General features: G+C 37.8%; 1 protein-coding gene across 4 annotated transcripts in view; it reads left to right on the top strand.

Moving 5' to 3' along the window:
- LOC150084764 (ATP synthase subunit s, mitochondrial) overlaps positions 1-15,352 on the top strand; it is a 104,571-nt gene extending 89,219 nt beyond the window's left edge. For all 4 annotated transcript variants that reach the window (XM_090375521.1, XM_090375518.1, XM_090375517.1 and 1 more), the window contains exon 5: positions 14,874-15,352. In XM_090375521.1, the coding sequence (XP_090231647.1) occupies positions 14,874-14,994 (121 nt within the window). In that variant the 3' untranslated portion in view covers positions 14,995-15,352. The remainder of the gene's footprint in view (positions 1-14,873) is intronic.
- Positions 15,353-18,539: the final 3,187 nt, after the last annotated feature.

Raw genomic sequence — 18,539 nt, 5'->3', positions numbered from 1 at the left:
TTAGTTTAACTTCTGTTCCATGGAAAATAATGGAGTCACTGATTAAAGAAATGATGCAGGATCATCTAGACAAGACTGCAGTAATAGTTCAGACACAGCATGGTTTTGTTAAGGGGAAGTCTTGTCTGACCAATTTGATTGGATACTACGATGTGGTTACAAAGGAACTGGATGCAAAAAATAATTTTGATATTATATACTTGGATTTCAGGAAAGCTTTTGATACTGTTGCACATGGAAAACTGCTTTACAAATTGGAGGAGTGTAGCATTAAGGGCAAGTTACTGCAATAGATAAAGGGATGGTTGAGTGAGAGACGGCAGAGAGTGGTAATAAATGGACACTACTCTACGTGGACTTTTTAGCATTAGCATTAGTAGAGGCATTTGATGCAAGAAAGCAAGCTTATGCAGCATCAGCCAAAAAAAAAAAAACCACTTCCACTTCACCCCTCTGTTCATTCAAAATACCTGTCCAGCTGAGCCTTAAACTTATTTAGGCTATCAACCTCCACCACAAGGGATGGAAGTCTGTTCCACCAACCAACCACCCGCTGGCTAAAGGCAAATTTGCGCACGTCTATCCTACATCTGTCTTTCCTCAGTTTGAATTTATGCCCTCTCAGGTGATTTTTCTGAGCTAGAGGAAGAATCCCATCAGCATTGAGCATGCTTAAACCATTAAACGCTTTATACACCTCTATCAGATCACCTCGCTGGTGCCTAGTCTCCAGACACTGTAATTTGCAAAACTTAAGCCTTTCTTCGTAAGAGCACCCCTTTGTTCCATTCACTAATCTTGTTGCCCTTCTCGGTACTCGTTCCAGCAGCTCTACATCCTTCTTGAAATGAGGCCTCCAGACCTGTATACAGTACTCTAGGTGTGGCCTGACCATTGCCTTATACAATGGAATAATCACCTCCTTATCCCTGCTGGAAAAATTCCTGTATATCATTGACAATACTCCATGAGCTACTCTTGCAGCCCGTCTGCACTGCTCAGAGAACTTCATATCTGCCTGCACAACCACCCCCAAGTCCCTTTCATTCTCTACCACTGTCAGTGTAGTACCACAGAGTTGATACGTTGCTCTGGGGTTGCTGTTTCCCATGTGTAGTACTTTACATTTGTCAATGTTAAACTTCATTTGCCACCTCTCAGCCCATCTGCTCAACCTTTCCAGATCCTGTTGCAGCAGCATAGTGTCAGTAGTGTCCTTGACAACCCTGCCAACCTTTGTATCGTCTGCAAACTTGGACATTAAGCTTGATATACCATCATCAATATCATTTATAAATACAGAAAACAATAATGGACCCAACACTGAGCCCTGAGAGACTCCACTAATAATATTAGTCCATGATGAGCAGTGTCCATTGATTACCACTCTCTGTCTTCTCCCCCTCAACCACCCCTTTATCCATAGCAGCAATTTGCCTCCAATGTCACACTGCTCCAATTTGTGTAGCAGTCTTCCATGTGCAACAGTATCAAAAGCCTTTCTAAGATCCAAGTATATAATATCAAAGTTATTCCCTGCATCCAGTTCTTTTGTGACTGCATCATAGTATCCAATCAAGTTGGTCAGGCAAGACTTCCCCTTAACAAAACCATGCTGTGTCTGAGCTATAACTGAAGTCTTGTCTAAATGATCCTGCAGTGCTTCTTTAACCAGTGCCTCCATTAATTTTCCTGGAACAGAAGTTAAGCTCACAGGTCTATAATTACTTGTGTCAGCCTTTGATCCTCCTTTGTGAATTGGGGTCACATTTGCACATTTCCAGTCTATGGGTACCTCCCCTGAGTCCAAGGAAGCTCTCATAATTATGGCTAAGGGTTTGCTTACTTCCTTTGCTGCCTCCTTTAATATAACTGGATAGATCCCATCCACCCCGAGTGCCTTTCTTGTATTTATCTTCAACAGTTTCTCCTCCACTTTATTCCCAGTTATTTCAAGATTCTGTAGCTTACTGCTAGAGTTGAATACACCTCTGGCATTCCCCTTGCTGAATAATTCCTCATGTGTGAATGTCGATGCAAAATATTCATTTAGTTTGTTAGCTACCTGAGCAGGATCATCAACAGTTGACCCATCAATATCAAGTGGACCAATCTGATTCATCCCCTTCCTTCTAGAGTTTACATAAGTAAAGAACTCTTTGCTGTTTTTCTTTGCATCCCTTGCCAAGGATTTCTCGTAATCTGCCTTCGCCTGCCTAACCTTCTTTGTAACTTGGTTGCATATCAACTTGTATCTATCATAGGCTTCTGTGTCATGTGTTAATTTGTAAGTATCCCATGCATTTTCTTCTCTGCCATATGCCTCATTAGTTCATCTGACATCCATTTTGGCCTAAACCTTGAACAATATTTCTTAGTTGGTATGTAAAGCCTAGTAGCTTCCAAGATAAGTTCTTTGAATGCTTCCCATTTTGAATTTGCTGTTGGTAACATCATCAGTTGGTCCCACTGTATAGAATTTAAATACTGTCTCAGTCCATCGTAGTCGCCTTTACGGAAGCAATAACCCTTCCCTTTACCCCTAATGGTAGTTACCTCTTTGAGTAAATCCCACTTCAGCACACTGTGATCACTGCCACCTAGTGGTTCATTTATCTGCAGATTCTTAATGCATGAAGAATCACTGCTGATAATCAAATCAAGAGTATTACTCCCTCTAGTTGCCTCCCGAACATGCTGATGTAGAAAACAATCATCCAATAAATCCACAAAAGCCCTGCTAGTGCGTGAGTAACCAGCCCCCAAATTCCAGTCAGTATCTGGGAAATTAAAATCTCCCATTATAAGACTCTCTGATTTACTGGCCCACTCTATTTCCCTGTACAGTTCCTTATTATACTCATCAGAGTCATTAGGCCTATAGCACACTCCTACTCTCAATTTTGATCTCCCAATGCTTATGTCACACCAAACTGACTCAACACTGCACTGTCCAGCGATGTCGACTGGCTTCACTTCCTTGGTTTTTATGTGTTTCTTAACTAATAGCATAACCCCTCCCCCCTTCCTATCCTGTCTACCCTTTCTGTAGACGTTGTACTCCCCAAATTGCAGTTCTGCATCCCTTATATCTGTGTGACACCACGTCTCTGATATCCCAACAATATCTGCCTTTGATGTTTTGAGCAATACCTCAAATTCATCAAATTTATTTACTAAACTCCTAGCATTGGTGTACACACAAGTATACCTGCACCTGTTTCTATTCTTAGCTACCCTAACACAACCCATGTGTTTATTTGTACTGCAATGGCTCCCAGCAGTCTCTGAAATACCATGCATCTTGTTTTTCAGGCTATTGCTCATTCTAATAGAAGCAGTGCAAGAATCTCTTTCACCTCTGCCAGTGGCTACTGTCAATCTATTGGTCTTTGTCTCCCCCCAAGCTAGCAGTTTTCCGACCCACCTAATGTTATTAGCAGAGTCTCCCAGGGTTCGGTGCTGGGCCCATTGTTGTTTTGTATATTTATCAATGATATCAATGAAGCAATATCAGGCTTAATGTCCAAGTTTGCAGATGATACAAAGGTTATCTGGGTTGTTAATGACAGTAAAGACAGTATGCTGCTGCAACAGGATCTGGAAAAGTTGGGCAGGTGGGCTGAGAAGTGGCAACTGAAGTTTAACATTGACAAATGCAAAGTACTGCATATGGATAGCAGTAACCCAAGAGAAATGTACCAAATGTGTGGTACTACATTCAGGGTAGTGGAGAATGAAAGAGACCTCGGGATAATTGGACAGTCAGATTTGAAGATTTCTGAGCAGGACAGACAGGCTTCCAGAGTACGTCATGGGGTCTTGTCAATGATATATGGGAATTTTGCTAGCAGGGATAAGGAGCTGATTATCCCATTGTATGAGGCAATGGTCAGGCCACACCTTGAATACTGTATACAGGTCTGGAGGCCTCATTTTAGGAAGGATGTAGAGTTGCTAGAACGAGTACAGAGAAGGGCAACAAGATTGGTGAGAGGAACAAAGTGGTGCACTTATGAAGAAAGGCTTAAATGCCGCAAGTTGCTGCATCTGGAGACTAGGCACCTATGAGGTGATCTGATGGGTACAAGGTGTACAAGGCCTTGGATGGTTTGAGCAGGCTCAATGCTGATGGGATACTTCCACTTGCTCAGATTAAGAAACTGACAGGGCATAGATTCAAATTGAGGAAAGAGTTGTATAGATGTGCGGAAGTTTGCTTTTAGCCAGCAGATAGTAGATTGCTGGAACAGACTTTCATCTGTTGTTGTGGAAGTTGATAGCTTAAATAAATTTAAGGCTGAACTAAACAAACATTTGGAGTGACTGGATGGATGAAATGGGAAGGGTGTTTTTTTTTTTTTTTCCTCTTGGCTGATGCTATATAAGCTTGCTTTCTTGCGTCATGTGCCTCAACTAATGCTAATAATCTTCAAGATTTAGGCCTACATGAAAGTCAGATGAACTAACAAGTCTTGTTGTGGAGAATAAAAATGCATGGGAGGAATATATAAACATCACAGAAGCCTCTGGTAAATATAAATAAGTCTGTAAACAAGTCACAAAGGGGGTTTGCAAGTGAAGACATATTACGAGAAATCTTTAGCAAAAGATACAAAGAAAAACAGCAAAGACCTCTTTACTTATGTAAACTCTAGAAGGAATCGAGATGAATCAGATTGGTCGACTGAATATCGATGGTTTACTGTTGATGATTCTGCATATGTAGCTGATGTATTTGCATCTACATTCTGACATGAAGAATTCTTTAGAAAAGGGGATTATTACAAAATCATTTAGCACACTAACAGTGAGCTAAATGATTTTGTAATAACTGAAATGAAAATGGAAGTGAAATTGATGAAGTTAAACATAAGAAAGGTGCCTGGGGTGGATGTTTTCTATTCAGTTATATTTAGGGAGGTAGCAAAAGAAGTAAACAAACCCTTAGACATAATTATGAGCGCATCCTTGGATATACTGTAGGTTCCCACAGACTGAAGATGTGCAAATGTATCCGCAACTCACGAAGGTGGAACAAAGAGTGACACGAGTAATTACAGGCCTGTTAGTATAAAGGTGCCTCTGTAGCTGAGTGATCAGGAGCGGGAGTGCAGTAGCGCATGCTCTTTGAGTAGACCGCGGTTCAAGCCCCTGACTGCTGAATACGGTCAATCTGCCAACACGCAATGGACCAGTGTGGCAGATTATGGTCCATTTCCCTCAGCATGACTTGTTGAGGAGGCTTCCATCCTGCAGTGGGTTGATAATGGCTGCACTTTACCTTTACCTTTTTTTAGTATAACTTCTGCTCCAGGGAAAATAATGAGTCACTGATTAAAGATGTGATGCAGCGACATTTTGACTACAGTTATATTTCAGTCATAGCATGGGTTTGTTAAGGAGAAATTCTTGTCTGACCAATTTGATTAGATAATACAGTGTGGTCACAAAGGGACTGGAGGCAAAAAATAATATTGATATCATATACTTGGATTTCAAGAAAGTTTTGATACTCTTGCACATGAAAGACTGCTGTACAAATTGGAGCATTGTGGAATTAGGACAAGTTGCTGCTATGGATAAAGGGATGGTTGAGTGGGAGAAGGCAGAGTGGTAATCAGTGGAAACTGTTCTTCTGGGAAAAGGGTTCGTTGTTGGGCTCGTTGTATTCTATATTTATCAATGTTATTATTTTTAATTATTTTAACTAATTTTAAACTTCATTTCCGCCTCAACTCCATGTAACTAAGCAGATCAATTGAGGTGAGTACTGTCTATTAAGCTCTTATTGCTATTTACATTATTAAGTCGATTATACAACGGTACATTAAGAAGCTCTATAAATCATCTAAATATTTATCAATGACATTGATGAAGGTATATCAAGCTTAATATCCAAGTTTGCAGATTATACAAAGTTTTGACAGGGTTGTTAATGACAATAATGACAGTATGCTACTGCAGCAGGATCTAGAAAGTTAGGCAGATGGGCCGAGAAGTGGCAACTGAAGTTTAACAGACAAATGCAAAGTACTGCCTAAGTGTAACCATAACCCCAGATTAACATACCAACTATGTCATACTGCACTGAAGTTAGTGGGTTAGTGGAGAGTGAAAAAGACCTGGGGGGAATTGTGCAATGAGATATGAGGTTCTTTTAGCAGTGCAGCCAGGACAGCTCATGTCGTTTTGTCAGTGATATACAGGAATTTTGCTAGAGGATAAAGAGGTGATTATTCCTTTGAATGAGGCAATGGTCAGGCCACACCTTGAGTACTGCATACATTTCTGGAAGCCTCATTTCAGGAAAGATGTAGAGCTGCTGAAATAAGTACAGAGAAGGGCAATGAGATTGATGAGTGGAACAAAGGGGTGCTCTTACCAAGAAAGGCTTTGGTTCTGTAAATTGCAACATCTGGAGACTAAGCACCTGCGATGTGATCTGATTCAGGTATTTAAGGCTTTGAATGGTTTGAGTAAGCTCAGTGCTGTTCGAATTCTTCCTCTTACTCAGATTATGCAGTTGAGGGGGCATAAATTCAAATTGAGAAAAGACGCTTGCAGAAAAATGTGCAGAAATTTGACTTTAGCCAGCAAATGATTGATTGCAGGAACAAATTTCTCTCTGTTTGTTGTTGTGGAAGCTGATAGCTTAAATAAACTCAAGGAAAAACTAGACAAATTTTTGGAAGTAATGGATATGTGAAATGGTAAGTGTGTGTGTGTGTGTGTGTGTGTGTGTGTGTGTGTGTGTGTGTGTGTGTGTGTGTGTGTGTGTGTGTGTGTGTGTGTGTGTGTGTGTGTGTGTGTGTGTGAGTGATGCTGTATAATAAGCTTGCTTTATTTCATTATATGAAATAATCCTAATAACTGAGAAGAAAGTGGAAGAGAAATTTTTAAAACCAAAATATTCACTTATGTTAAGAGAAGCAGCAAAAGAGGTAAGCAAACGATAATTATGTGAGCTGACAAGGATTCAGGGAAAGTATCTATATATTTCCAAAAGTCATGGGTTCAAATCCCACCTCGGGCTTGGATCACAGTAAAATGCACCTCCCAAAGTTAAACTTTGGGAGGTGCATTATGGCCACAGAAGCTGATGTGCCAACTTCAGCAAAAAAAATATAAATAAATAAATACCTATATATTAGAGATGTGGAAATGTCTTCTATTCACAGAGATAAATCAAAGGGCAAAGTGAATAATTACAGAACTTAAAGTTTGACATCTGCTCCAGAGAAAATCAATGGTAGAAGATGTATTGAAGCATCACTTTGACACATTGATTTTTAAGGGGGGCTATCTGATTAATTATTGTTTTGCAATAACAAAGGAACTGGTTCATAAATATAATTTCATCATCATCTACCTAGATTTTAGTAAAGCTTTTGACCCCATTCCACACAAAGGACTGCTGTAACTATTGGAACAGTGTGGCATTATAGGCAAGTTACTGCTTCGGATAAAGATAGCATTAGCAAAGGCACGTGATGCAAGAAAGTAAGCTTATATAGCATCAGCCAAAAAAAAAAAAAACACCTTTATTTCACCCATCCACTCGCTACAAATATTTGTCAAATTCTGCCTTGAATCTATTTAAGCTATCAACTTCTACAACGACAAATGGAAGTTTGTTCAGCAATCAACCACCCGCTGGCTAAAGGCAAACTTCCGCACATCTGTCCTACAACCGCCTTTCCTCAATTTGAATTTATGCTCTCTCAGGTGATTATTCTGAGCAAGAGGAAGAATCCCATCAGCATTGAGCATGCTCAAACCATTCAAGGCTTTATACACCTCAATCAGATCACCTCGCAGGTGCCTAGTCTCCAGACACTGTAATTTGCAAAAATTAAGCCTTTCTTTGTATTATTATTATTATTATTATTAGCTATACGGTGCAAGGAAGCCTGAGGCTTATGCTGCACCAGCCAAAAAAAAAATCCCAAGTTACCCTGAGAGAGAGAGAGAGAGAAGTAGAAGGGAATCATCAAGAAAGAGAGCCCATACTCACCAGATGTGAGCCCCTGGGGTTAAAGCAACTCTTTCTCCATTCACTAATCTTGTTACCCTCCTCTGTACTCGTTCCAACAGCTCTACATCTTTCTTAAAATGAGGCCTCCAGACCTGTATACAGTACTCAAGGTGTGACCTGACCATTGCCTTATACAAGGGGATAATCACCTCCTTTTCCCTGCTAGAAAAATTCCTGTATATCCTTGACAAGATATCATGAGCTACACTTGCAGACCATCTGCACCGCTGAGAAAACTTCATATCTGCCTACACAATTACCCCCAGGTGCTTTTCATTCTCTACCACTGTCAGTGTGGTACCACAGAGTTGATACGTTACTCTGGGATTACTGCTTCCCATATGTAGTACTTTACATTTGTCAGTGTTAAACTTCATTTGCCACTCTCAGCCCATTTACTTAACTTTTCTAGATCCCGTTGCAGCAGTGGACTGTCATTAGTGTCATTAACAACCCTGCCAACCTTCGTATTGTCTGCAAACTTGGACATTAAGCCTGATATACCATGATATTGATAATGGTATATCAGGCTTGATATCGATGATGGTATATTAAGCCTGATATAACATCATCAATATCATTTATAAATACAGAAAACAACAATGGACCCCAACACTGAACCCTCAGGGACTCCACTAATAACATTAGTCCATGAAGAGCAGTGTATGAACCTAAGGGGGCATAAATTCAAATTAAGAAAAGACAGATGTAGAATAGGTGTACGGAAATTTGCCTTTAGCCAGCGGGTGGTTAATTGCTGGAACAAACTTCAATCTGTCGTGGAAATTGATAGGTTGAATAAATTTAAGGAGGAACTGGAGGGAATAGTGTGATGATTTTTTTTTTTTTTTTCTGGCTGATGCTGCATAAGCTAATACACATGCTTTCTTGCATCACATGCCACTACTACTACATTGATTACCACTCTCTGTCTTCCCCCACTCAACCATCCCTTTATCCATAGCAGCAATTTGCCTCCAATGCCACACTGCTCCAATTTGTGCAGAAATCTTTCATGTGCAACAGTATCAAAGGCTTTTCTAAGATCCAAATATATGATATCAAAGTTATTCTTTGCATCCAGTTCCTTTGTGACTACATCATAGTATCCAATCAAATTAGTCAGACAAGACTTCCCCTTAAAAAACCCATGCTGTGTCCAAGCTATAACTGAAGTCTTGTCTAGATGATCCTGCAATGCTTCTTTAACAACTGCCTCCATTAATTTCCCTGGAACAGAAGTTAAACTAACTGGTCTGTAATTACTTGTGTCTCCCTTTGATCCTCCTTTGAGGATTGGAGTCACATTTGCACATCTCCATTCCATGGGTACCTCCCCTGAGTCCAGGAAGCTCTCATAATTATGGCTAAGGGTTTGCTTACTTCCTTTGCTGCCTCCTTTAATATAACTGGATAGATTCCATCCACCCCAGGTGCCTTTCTTGTGTTTATCTTCAACAATTTCTCCTCCACTTTACTCTCAGTTATTACAAGAGTATCTAGCTTACTGCCAGAGTTGAATACACCTGTGGCATTCCCCCTCCCTGAGTAACTCCTCATGTGTGAATGTCAATGCAAAATATTCATTCAGTTTGTTAGCTACCTGAGCAGGATCATCAACAGTTGAACCATTGATATCAAGTGGACCAATCTGATTCATCCCCATCCTTCTAGAGTTTACATAATTAAGGAACTCTTTGCTGTTTTTCTTTTCATCCTTTGCCAAAGATTTCTTGTAATCTGCCTTTGCCTGCCTAACCTCCTTTGTAACTTGGTTACAGACCAGCTTATATCTATCATAGGTTTCTGTGTCACATGTTAATTTATATGTATCCCATGCATTTTTCTTCTCTGTCACATGTCTAATTAGTTCATCTGACATTCATTTAGGCCTAAATCTTGAACAATATTTCTTTGTTGGTATGAAAAGCCTAGTGGCTTCCAAGATTAATTCTTTGAATGCTCCCATTTTGAATTTGCTGTTGGTAACATCATCAGTTGGTTCCACCGTATAGAATTTAAATACTGTCCTTTTTACCTTTGAGTAAATCCTACTTCAGCACACTGCAATCACTGCCACCTAGTGGTTCCTTTATCTGCAGATTCTTGATTCATGAAGAATCACTACTGATAATCAGATCAAGAGTATTACTCCCTCTTGTTGCCTCTCGAACATGCTACTGTAGAAAACAATCATCCAATAAATCCACAAAAGCCTTGCTAGTGTGTGAGTGACCAACCCACAAATTCCAGTCAATATCTGGGAAATTAAAATCCCCCATTATAAGACACCCTAATTTACTAGCCCACTCTATTTCTCTGCACAATTGCTTATTATACTCATCAGATTCATTAGGCCTAAAACACACACCTACTCTCATTTTTCCTTTCCCAGTGCTTATGTCACACCAAACAGACTCAATTGCATTGTCCACCAACATCAATTGGATGCACTTCCTTAGATTTTGTGTGTTTCTTAACTAACAGCATAACTCCTCCTCTCTTCCTGTCCTCTGTATCCTTTCTGTACACATTGTACTGCTCAAATTTCAGTTCTGCACTTCTTATGTCTGTGTGACACCATGTCTCTGATATCCCAACAGTTTGATGTCTTGACTAGCACTTCAAGCTAATCGAATTTATTAACTATACTCCTAGCATTGGTGTACATGCAAATATACATGCACCTGTTTCTACTCTTAGTTACCCTAACACAGCCCATGTATTTACTTGTTCCACTATGACTACCAGCAGTCCTGGAAATTCCCATTTGCCTTGCTTTCCAGGCTGCTGTTCAATTGCATTTCAATAGAAGTAGTGCAAGAATCACTGTTACCTCTGCCAGCGGCTACTGTTAATCTGTTAGTCCGTGTATCCCCCCCAAGCTAGCAGTTTTCTGACCCACCTAACTCTGCCTCTATAGTTCAGCAAATATTCTTGGGCCCTTTCTATTTAAGTGTATCCCATCCCTGTAGAAGCAGTCTCTCCTGTTAACAAGCACAGACCAGGCTGAGAAAAATTCTATCCCTTGAGCCTTGTACAATCTCTCTAGGGCCGAATTAATTGACAAGGCTCTAATGATATACTCCCTCCTATCGTGTCTGGGCAGAATTGCAGACACTTTCAAATTCAACCATAACTCATGGCTTTTTTCTGCATTGTCTTGTACTTGTTAAGTAATTCTGCTGGTCTCTTACTCTTAATAACATTAGTGCCAACGTGTACAACAACATCACCCTTTGTGCTCTTAAAGGATGATATCTGCCCTACAACATCATCGACCTTTGCCCCTGGCAGACATACCTCGGTCCTGTTCCATCTATCCTTTTTGCATAATATGTTCCCCATTTCCCTGACAATAGAATCACTTACAATAACTAGTTCCTTTGGGACCAGCGCATTCTGCCTTGGGGGTTGCCGCTCTGTTGTGCGATGTTCAAGTGCAAGCTCTGGCATTGATGTAGGCAGCTGAGAGCTTGATGGGCCCCTCAGTTTAAATCCTTCGAGGGCATCCACCCTGTCCTTCAAGCTCTCATATAAGCCCATAACAATGCAGAGTTGGCACCTGATTTCCTTGCACTCCTTACATCGCGCACACAAACAAAGACATTCCCCTTGGCAATATCATGTCCCATTCATGATTGCTCCACAAACATCAATCAAGCAGTGCATTTAAATAGACTGTGATTCAGAGGACAACCGCCCCCCCCCCCCAGTTCTCCCCTGAGCCACAGCACTTCCACTAGTTTGAGCCTTTTGCTTTGCTGCTCTGGTCCGAGTCATGATTTCTATTCAAGTTCAATAAAATTCTAATACAAAATATAACCCAAAATTTAATCCCAAATACAGTTATAACACTATATATATGTATTTCGGTATTGAATATTATCTCCGAGTTATGTTATATGACTTTCTTATCCCCTGTCAACTTATATGTATTAATTTATGATGTTACGTTTGCAATAACTAGGTTGCTATATTTATTTAGTTAAAAAAGTACAATTCAATTGACAATGAAATTTAATAAGATTAATAAATTTTACTGATTAATTGATACTACTATACTCGCTATCTAGTTTTCTGTTAAACCTTATGTTATTTAGTTTTCCGTTAAACCTTACGCTAGCACACATTGTATCTTATATCAGTGGTGGCAAGTTACGAACGGTTAATCTACGGACACGTGGTATTATTTACTTTCCAAATCGCGCTATCTAAATTCAAAATAAACCACCAAGCTTGACTAGGTCTATAAACTACTTATAGAAAATAATTTAATCTAACAATTAAGTCAATAAAGCTGCTAAGTATAATTAAAAACTTTTTGTTCCCGGGAGCTGCAAAACCTGTCCACATGTGGATTTAATACTCTTACCGATACTAAGTAATAACCTACATAATCTCTATCTAAATTCAATTTAAACGAAAGTATCGTTAGAGATGGTAGAAAACAGAGACTAGTGAATAGTGGACACTGCACTTTGGACTAATGTTATTAGTGGAGTCCGTCAGGATAAATCGCTGGGCTCCTCATTGTTTTCAATATGTATTAACGATATTGATGAAGGTATATGAGGGTCATGTCTAAGTTTGCAGGTGCAGTTTAGCTATAATAGTCCAAAAACACAAAAGAAAAAGAACCAAAGTGAGTTTTTTTTGGCCATAGTGCCAAAAAAACCCACTCCAACAATAATTAAGTTTGCAGATGATACAAAGGTTGGCAAGTTGGTTAATGACAGGACTCAAGACTTACTACTGCAACAAAACCTAGAAAATTAGCTATAGACTGAGAAGTGACAGCCGAGATTTAATATTGATATATTCAAAGTATACTGCATAGGGGCAGCAGCAATCCCCGAATAATGTACCAATTGGGTCATACCGCGCTCATGGTAGTGGAGAATGTTTGGGATCTAGGGATAATTTCATACTCTGACATGAGTTTTGAGCAGTGCATACAGTTCACTAGGACCCCCTCATGGGGGTTCTGTCAGTGATATTAGAATCTTTGCCAGCAGGAACAAAGAGGCGGTTAAACTGCATCTTGTGTACTGCATACAGTACGAAAGCCTCATTTTAAAAAGGAATGGGTACAGAGAAGAGCAACAAGATTAGTCAAGGACACAAAGTGATACTCTTACCACAAAAGACCTGTAAATTGCAGCACTTGGAACTAAGCACCTACATGGAGACCTGCTTAATATGTTCAAAGCTTGAAATGGATTGAGTAAATGAATTTCTGATGGTGTCCATATTCTTTCTCAGACAGTGCACATAAGGGGACTTAAAATAAGGAGCCATAAACTGAAAGCAAATTTTCACTTTCTGACTGAAAGTGAAAACCTTCTTTCAGTCAGAAAGTAATTGATTGTTGAAATAAAGTTTCATCTAGTATTGTGGAAGTGTGCAGTTGAATAAATTTAAAGAAGTATTAGACAATTTATTAAAGGGTTTAGCAAATTAGGTGGATAGTTTTTTTTTTTTTTTTTTTTTTTCAGATTCTATATAAGCATGTTTCCTTACATCATTTGTCACTACTAATACTCAAAATATCAACACTTATACTTGGCTGGTTAAGTTGTGTCTATTGTAATATGGAAGTTCTTGTTTTTTGTTTATACTGCAGCACGACCACCAGTTCAGTGGAGTTTACAATAAATCATCAGTAAAAACACTAATCATATTTAATAGTCACAGGCTTGAACCCCATTCCACTCAGAGAGTGCATACTATTGCACTCTCTCTCATGTCCACTCGGCTACATAACAATATAACTGGATTAGGTAGTTTAAAGATGGCTTCATTTATCCATACAAATTTTTTAAGCAGTGCTTAATTGTGCTGGTATCCACTAACATTGTCTAGTATCATCCTATAAGTTATCTCTTTATTGGCTTTGAACGCCTGTTTGTAAAATACATGATTTCTTCTGTCCTTGCTATTCTTGGATTAGGATGAATTAAATGCATGTGGCTACCGCCCCTATTTGCGAATAGTGGCAGTAGCCACATGTTTATAAAATGTTTTCGGAACAAAAATTCATTCTTTTTTAAATTACTTGTCCAAACATGGCTACTTCGCATTTGAGGCTGTTGGTTAGCCAGATGATTGCAGTTTGTGCATGCACTGTGAGATTAGAACTGTACATGTTTAGAAGGAGGACTTTCAATTTGAAATTTTCTTGAAATTCAAATTAAATTTAGTGTTAGGTGACTTTTGGAATTCAGCAAAAGTTGACTTGCTGAGCAAGATAATAATTGACATAAGGTTTTTTTGATTTTTATATTCAGAATGATGAATATACTGTGAAGTAACTTTGTGCTAGAAAATTTCTGACATTTGGAATGGTAGAAAAACATTTTAGAGCATTCATTGGTAAAAAAATATAGAACTGTAACAAGTTGTGTTCTACTTGAAAGACAGAATGTATTTAATATCAAACCATATGTATCTGCTTCCAGTTCTTCATAAGTAAAAGTTGAGTTTGCTCCAGAGGAATCATCCAATCCATGGAGTATCATGATTTGAATAAGTTACAAAGGTGGAAATATGGACTGTGAAAGTTGCCGAGTGAAATTACCCTTTTCATTATTTTTAAAAATTTTCATTATTTTTTAGGGAAAAAATGGTTACCTAGTACATGAGAGTAAATGTTTTCAACTTACATATAAACCATTGCTTCATTAAAACTGCAAAACAGCTAAAATAAAAATGAAAAATAGCTTTAAAAAAAAAAAAGGGAAGGGTGTCTCTACATGTAAGGTTTTTCTGGGGACAGGCCCTTGGGAAGCACTGTAACAAAAGTTTGTGTAATAAAAAATTTTTTTTTTTCCAGAAAATTAAAGCACCTGTATCTTTTCGATCTTCCCGAGGTTCAGAGAGAACACTGTCTTCGTGTTCTTCAAACCAGTTTACCTGCATGTAATGTTGATTTCCCTCCTGTAAAAAAAGAATGATTTTAAGTAACTTCTGAGGTAATATGTAGTATTTCTTGACTGTCTTGCATGCCAAATAATACCTTAATTTCATAACTCAGGAGTACTCTAGGATTTAAGGTACCAACTTCAGTGTATTGATATTTTTCTTTCATTGTATTGATTGATTTTCTTTCAGTTAATTCAGTGCTAAAAATAAATTCTTTATGGTTAGGTGAATGGGTGGGGAGGGGAGACAAATGGGAAAAATTAATATCTTTTTCCTAATTTCATGTACCTGAAAGCCTAAAACAGTAAAGCAACATTTCTTTTGACACAGGCTTATGTTATATAAATATACATTACATTAACTTTGCTTCACAGCTTACATATACTTATCACTGACATAATTGATTCTCTTTTATTAATATAAAAGAGATATATTATAATTAAATATATTTAAATTATAATTAAAACTATATGTCTGTTGTCATTCTTGGATTTTTCCAGTAATCATTATATTAGGAGTGCTTTATATTTGATATAGATAAATTAATAGATATAAGTTTTTGACAAGAAATTTGTTAAAAATTAATTTATTTAATCAATTTAATTGTTATATTAATTATGCAATTGTTAAATTTATACTCCTTTATATTATAATTAAACTCAAAAAATGAAATCGCTATTTTTACAGTGCATTATATGAGGTGTGGCCAATAAAGTTCCCAAACTGGTGCAATAAAAAGAACACAAAGTGAAGGGCTTTATTTGTATTCAAAGTAATCATCACATGATTAAATGCATATATTACACCATTCTAAAAGTTTCTGAAAAGAGACTTTGAGGGCAATTTTCACCTTTGGAAAGAGGAAGAAGTCCACTGGAACTAGATGGTTGATCTATACAGTGCCATGTTTCATCAGAAATGTCTTCATAACAAGTGTGGAATGGGTGGGGGCATTGTCTTGCAAAAAAGAACCAGCTGCCTTTCTCTCAAATTATGGCCTCACTTGGGAAATACAATTCAGTAGTCTTTGAAGTCATTTACTCTCTTCCCTTCAAGTACAGATTCCTTGCGAATGACACTCTGTTTGTCGAAAACGGAGTGTCATTCACAAGGAATCATCTTGGGAATGACACCAGCATCATCTTGATCCTGGACTTCTGTAAACAAAACAAGTTTTTGGGCCTTGGTAATGATTTTTAAGTCTACTGCATACTCTGAAGATTTGTCTCTGGGTATTACGAAACACCCAACACTTATCTCCAGTGACAATATAGTTGAGGAAATTAGGATTGTCTTGACAAGTCTGGATGAAGTCTTCACACAGTGACACTCTTTGTTGCTTCTGCTCCTCTGTGAAGCACAAATTTTTCACAATCCTTCCTTTTCCCTAAATTTTCATGCAGAATTTGATGAATGGTCTCCTTATTCATATCCAACTTATCAGCCATCGTTCTGAGAGTCAGATGACAATCTCTTGCCACAATTTCCTGAACTTTTACAACTTTTTCCTCATATCAGGAGGTTGACAGATGCCCACTTCTTGGGTCATTGAAACAACCTCATGCCCATCTTTGAACTGCTTATACCATTCTAACACACTTTAATGTTTCTTCACCATAAACAGTTTTTGACATTTTGTGTATTTCTGTTGCAGATTTTCCCAGTTTAAAGAAAAATTTGATATTCCTTTGTTGCTCCATTTCAAAATCATGACATGGAACATTAATGCTACTGGTTGTTATTTGCACCTGTCAGCCTACTGGATAATCTGGAAGTTTGAACTACAAAATCATGAATAGTGGCAGTAGCCACATGGAAGTTTGAACTACAACATATCACTTCCATTTATTTTCAAACTCATAAAATATGACTGCAACAGCACCAGTCCAGGAATTTTATTGCCACATCTCATGTATCAGTTGCCACCTAATTTTTGAAATCAGCTAAATTTATTAAAAGTTACACCATTGGTTATTTTAATTAATTATTGCAGATACAGAAATTTTTATGTTTTTATTTATATTAGGAATTATTTATGTAATTTCTCTCATCATTAATTCTTTTATCATTATTTGTTGAATAAAAGTGACCATATTGATATGTTTCATACAGAAAAAAAGTATCAGATTCAGTGAGAAGTTTGCTAGGAAAAGTAGTAAACCCTGTTCTAACATAATGTAACATTCAGTTTGCAGTATTGTATAATTGTTCAGCTGGTCATTACTTAGGTTACATGGCTTTGTTTACAAATGATTATATATATATATATATAATCTATATTTTCCAAGTTTACTAAATGCAATAAAGTATGGCTTGAATGGAAGCAATGACAATAGTATACTTTTCCAAAAATTGCTAATTTTGCTGATACAGGTTATTATCAAACAAAGGTAACAATAACAAAAGCCAAACTCTGCAGAATAAAGGTTTCTCATCCAAAATTTACTGAAGAAACTTGCTACCAATGAATTCACTTATTGCAAACAGAGGCCACTACCAATGTTGCTGATGAGCTGTCCAGTTCACCTCATAATTTATGGGAAGTGTATTGATTCCCAGCAAAGTGTTCTTATTTTGATTTTTAAATGCTATTATTAAGTGTTGATTGCAGTTTGCCAAGAAATATAACACACACACACACACACACACACACACACACACACACACACACACACACACACACACACACACACACACACACACACACACACACACACAATGTCTATCAGAATATTTCAATCATAAAAATAGCTGTGAATGTTGGAATCTATGAGATATACTAAGGAATATAAATTTGGCTCCTAGCATATCTCATAAATTCCAGCATTCACGGCTATTTGTACGAATAAAATGTTCTGATAGGCATTATATATATAATGGGTGAACAAATTTCCTTTATCAAGTGTTAGTTAATATCATAACATGTCTTCAGATCATTTGAAATATTGCAAACTTGGGTACATACTGGGATATTCCGGGGATCGGGTTCCTCAACTCTTCCCAGGTAAAGCTATTTTCCATATTAATATGGTGCAGAACAGCACATACCCAGAATATACAGAAAGCTTTATTCAAAATCATAACAAATATTAAAATGAAATAAGTTACATAATATATGAAAACTACATAGATAAAAACTAACACAAATATAGAAATTGTGATAACTTAGCATCTGCTGGATCGATGCTGTGCTTGATTATCAGATTATCAGGTATTGCAAATTATGAAGCCTTCAAGTAACCCAAAATATTTGGTGTATGCTTTTTCCTCTATGTTATTTTCCTCTGAATTAATTTCATTCTTGCTTACAGGACACGGGTCCTTCTTTGGAGAATTAAATGATTTTGGTATTTCAGCACGTTCATTATGTACTTTTGGAGAAAAAGAAGATTGGGTACATCTACTACATCTTTTCTATAGGTGCTTGAATACCAGGGAAATACGAGGGAAATTGATTGATGGAGCACCCAGCATGCAAACACTGACTTCTGGATGTGGGTCCCTTCTACTGAAGACAAGGACAGACTTTGGTGCTTTCCAAAATTTTGCTGTACGAGTTTTCAAGAGACGACAAGTC

The sequence above is a fragment of the Mastigoproctus giganteus genome, chromosome 6, assembly GCF_048544385.1.
Source record: "Mastigoproctus giganteus isolate SK-2022 chromosome 6, ASM4854438v1, whole genome shotgun sequence".
Classification (NCBI taxonomy): Eukaryota; Metazoa; Arthropoda; class Arachnida; order Uropygi; family Thelyphonidae; genus Mastigoproctus; species Mastigoproctus giganteus.
Note: the sequence above shows the minus strand (reverse complement) of the source record. Positions and strands in the feature narration are given on the sequence as shown.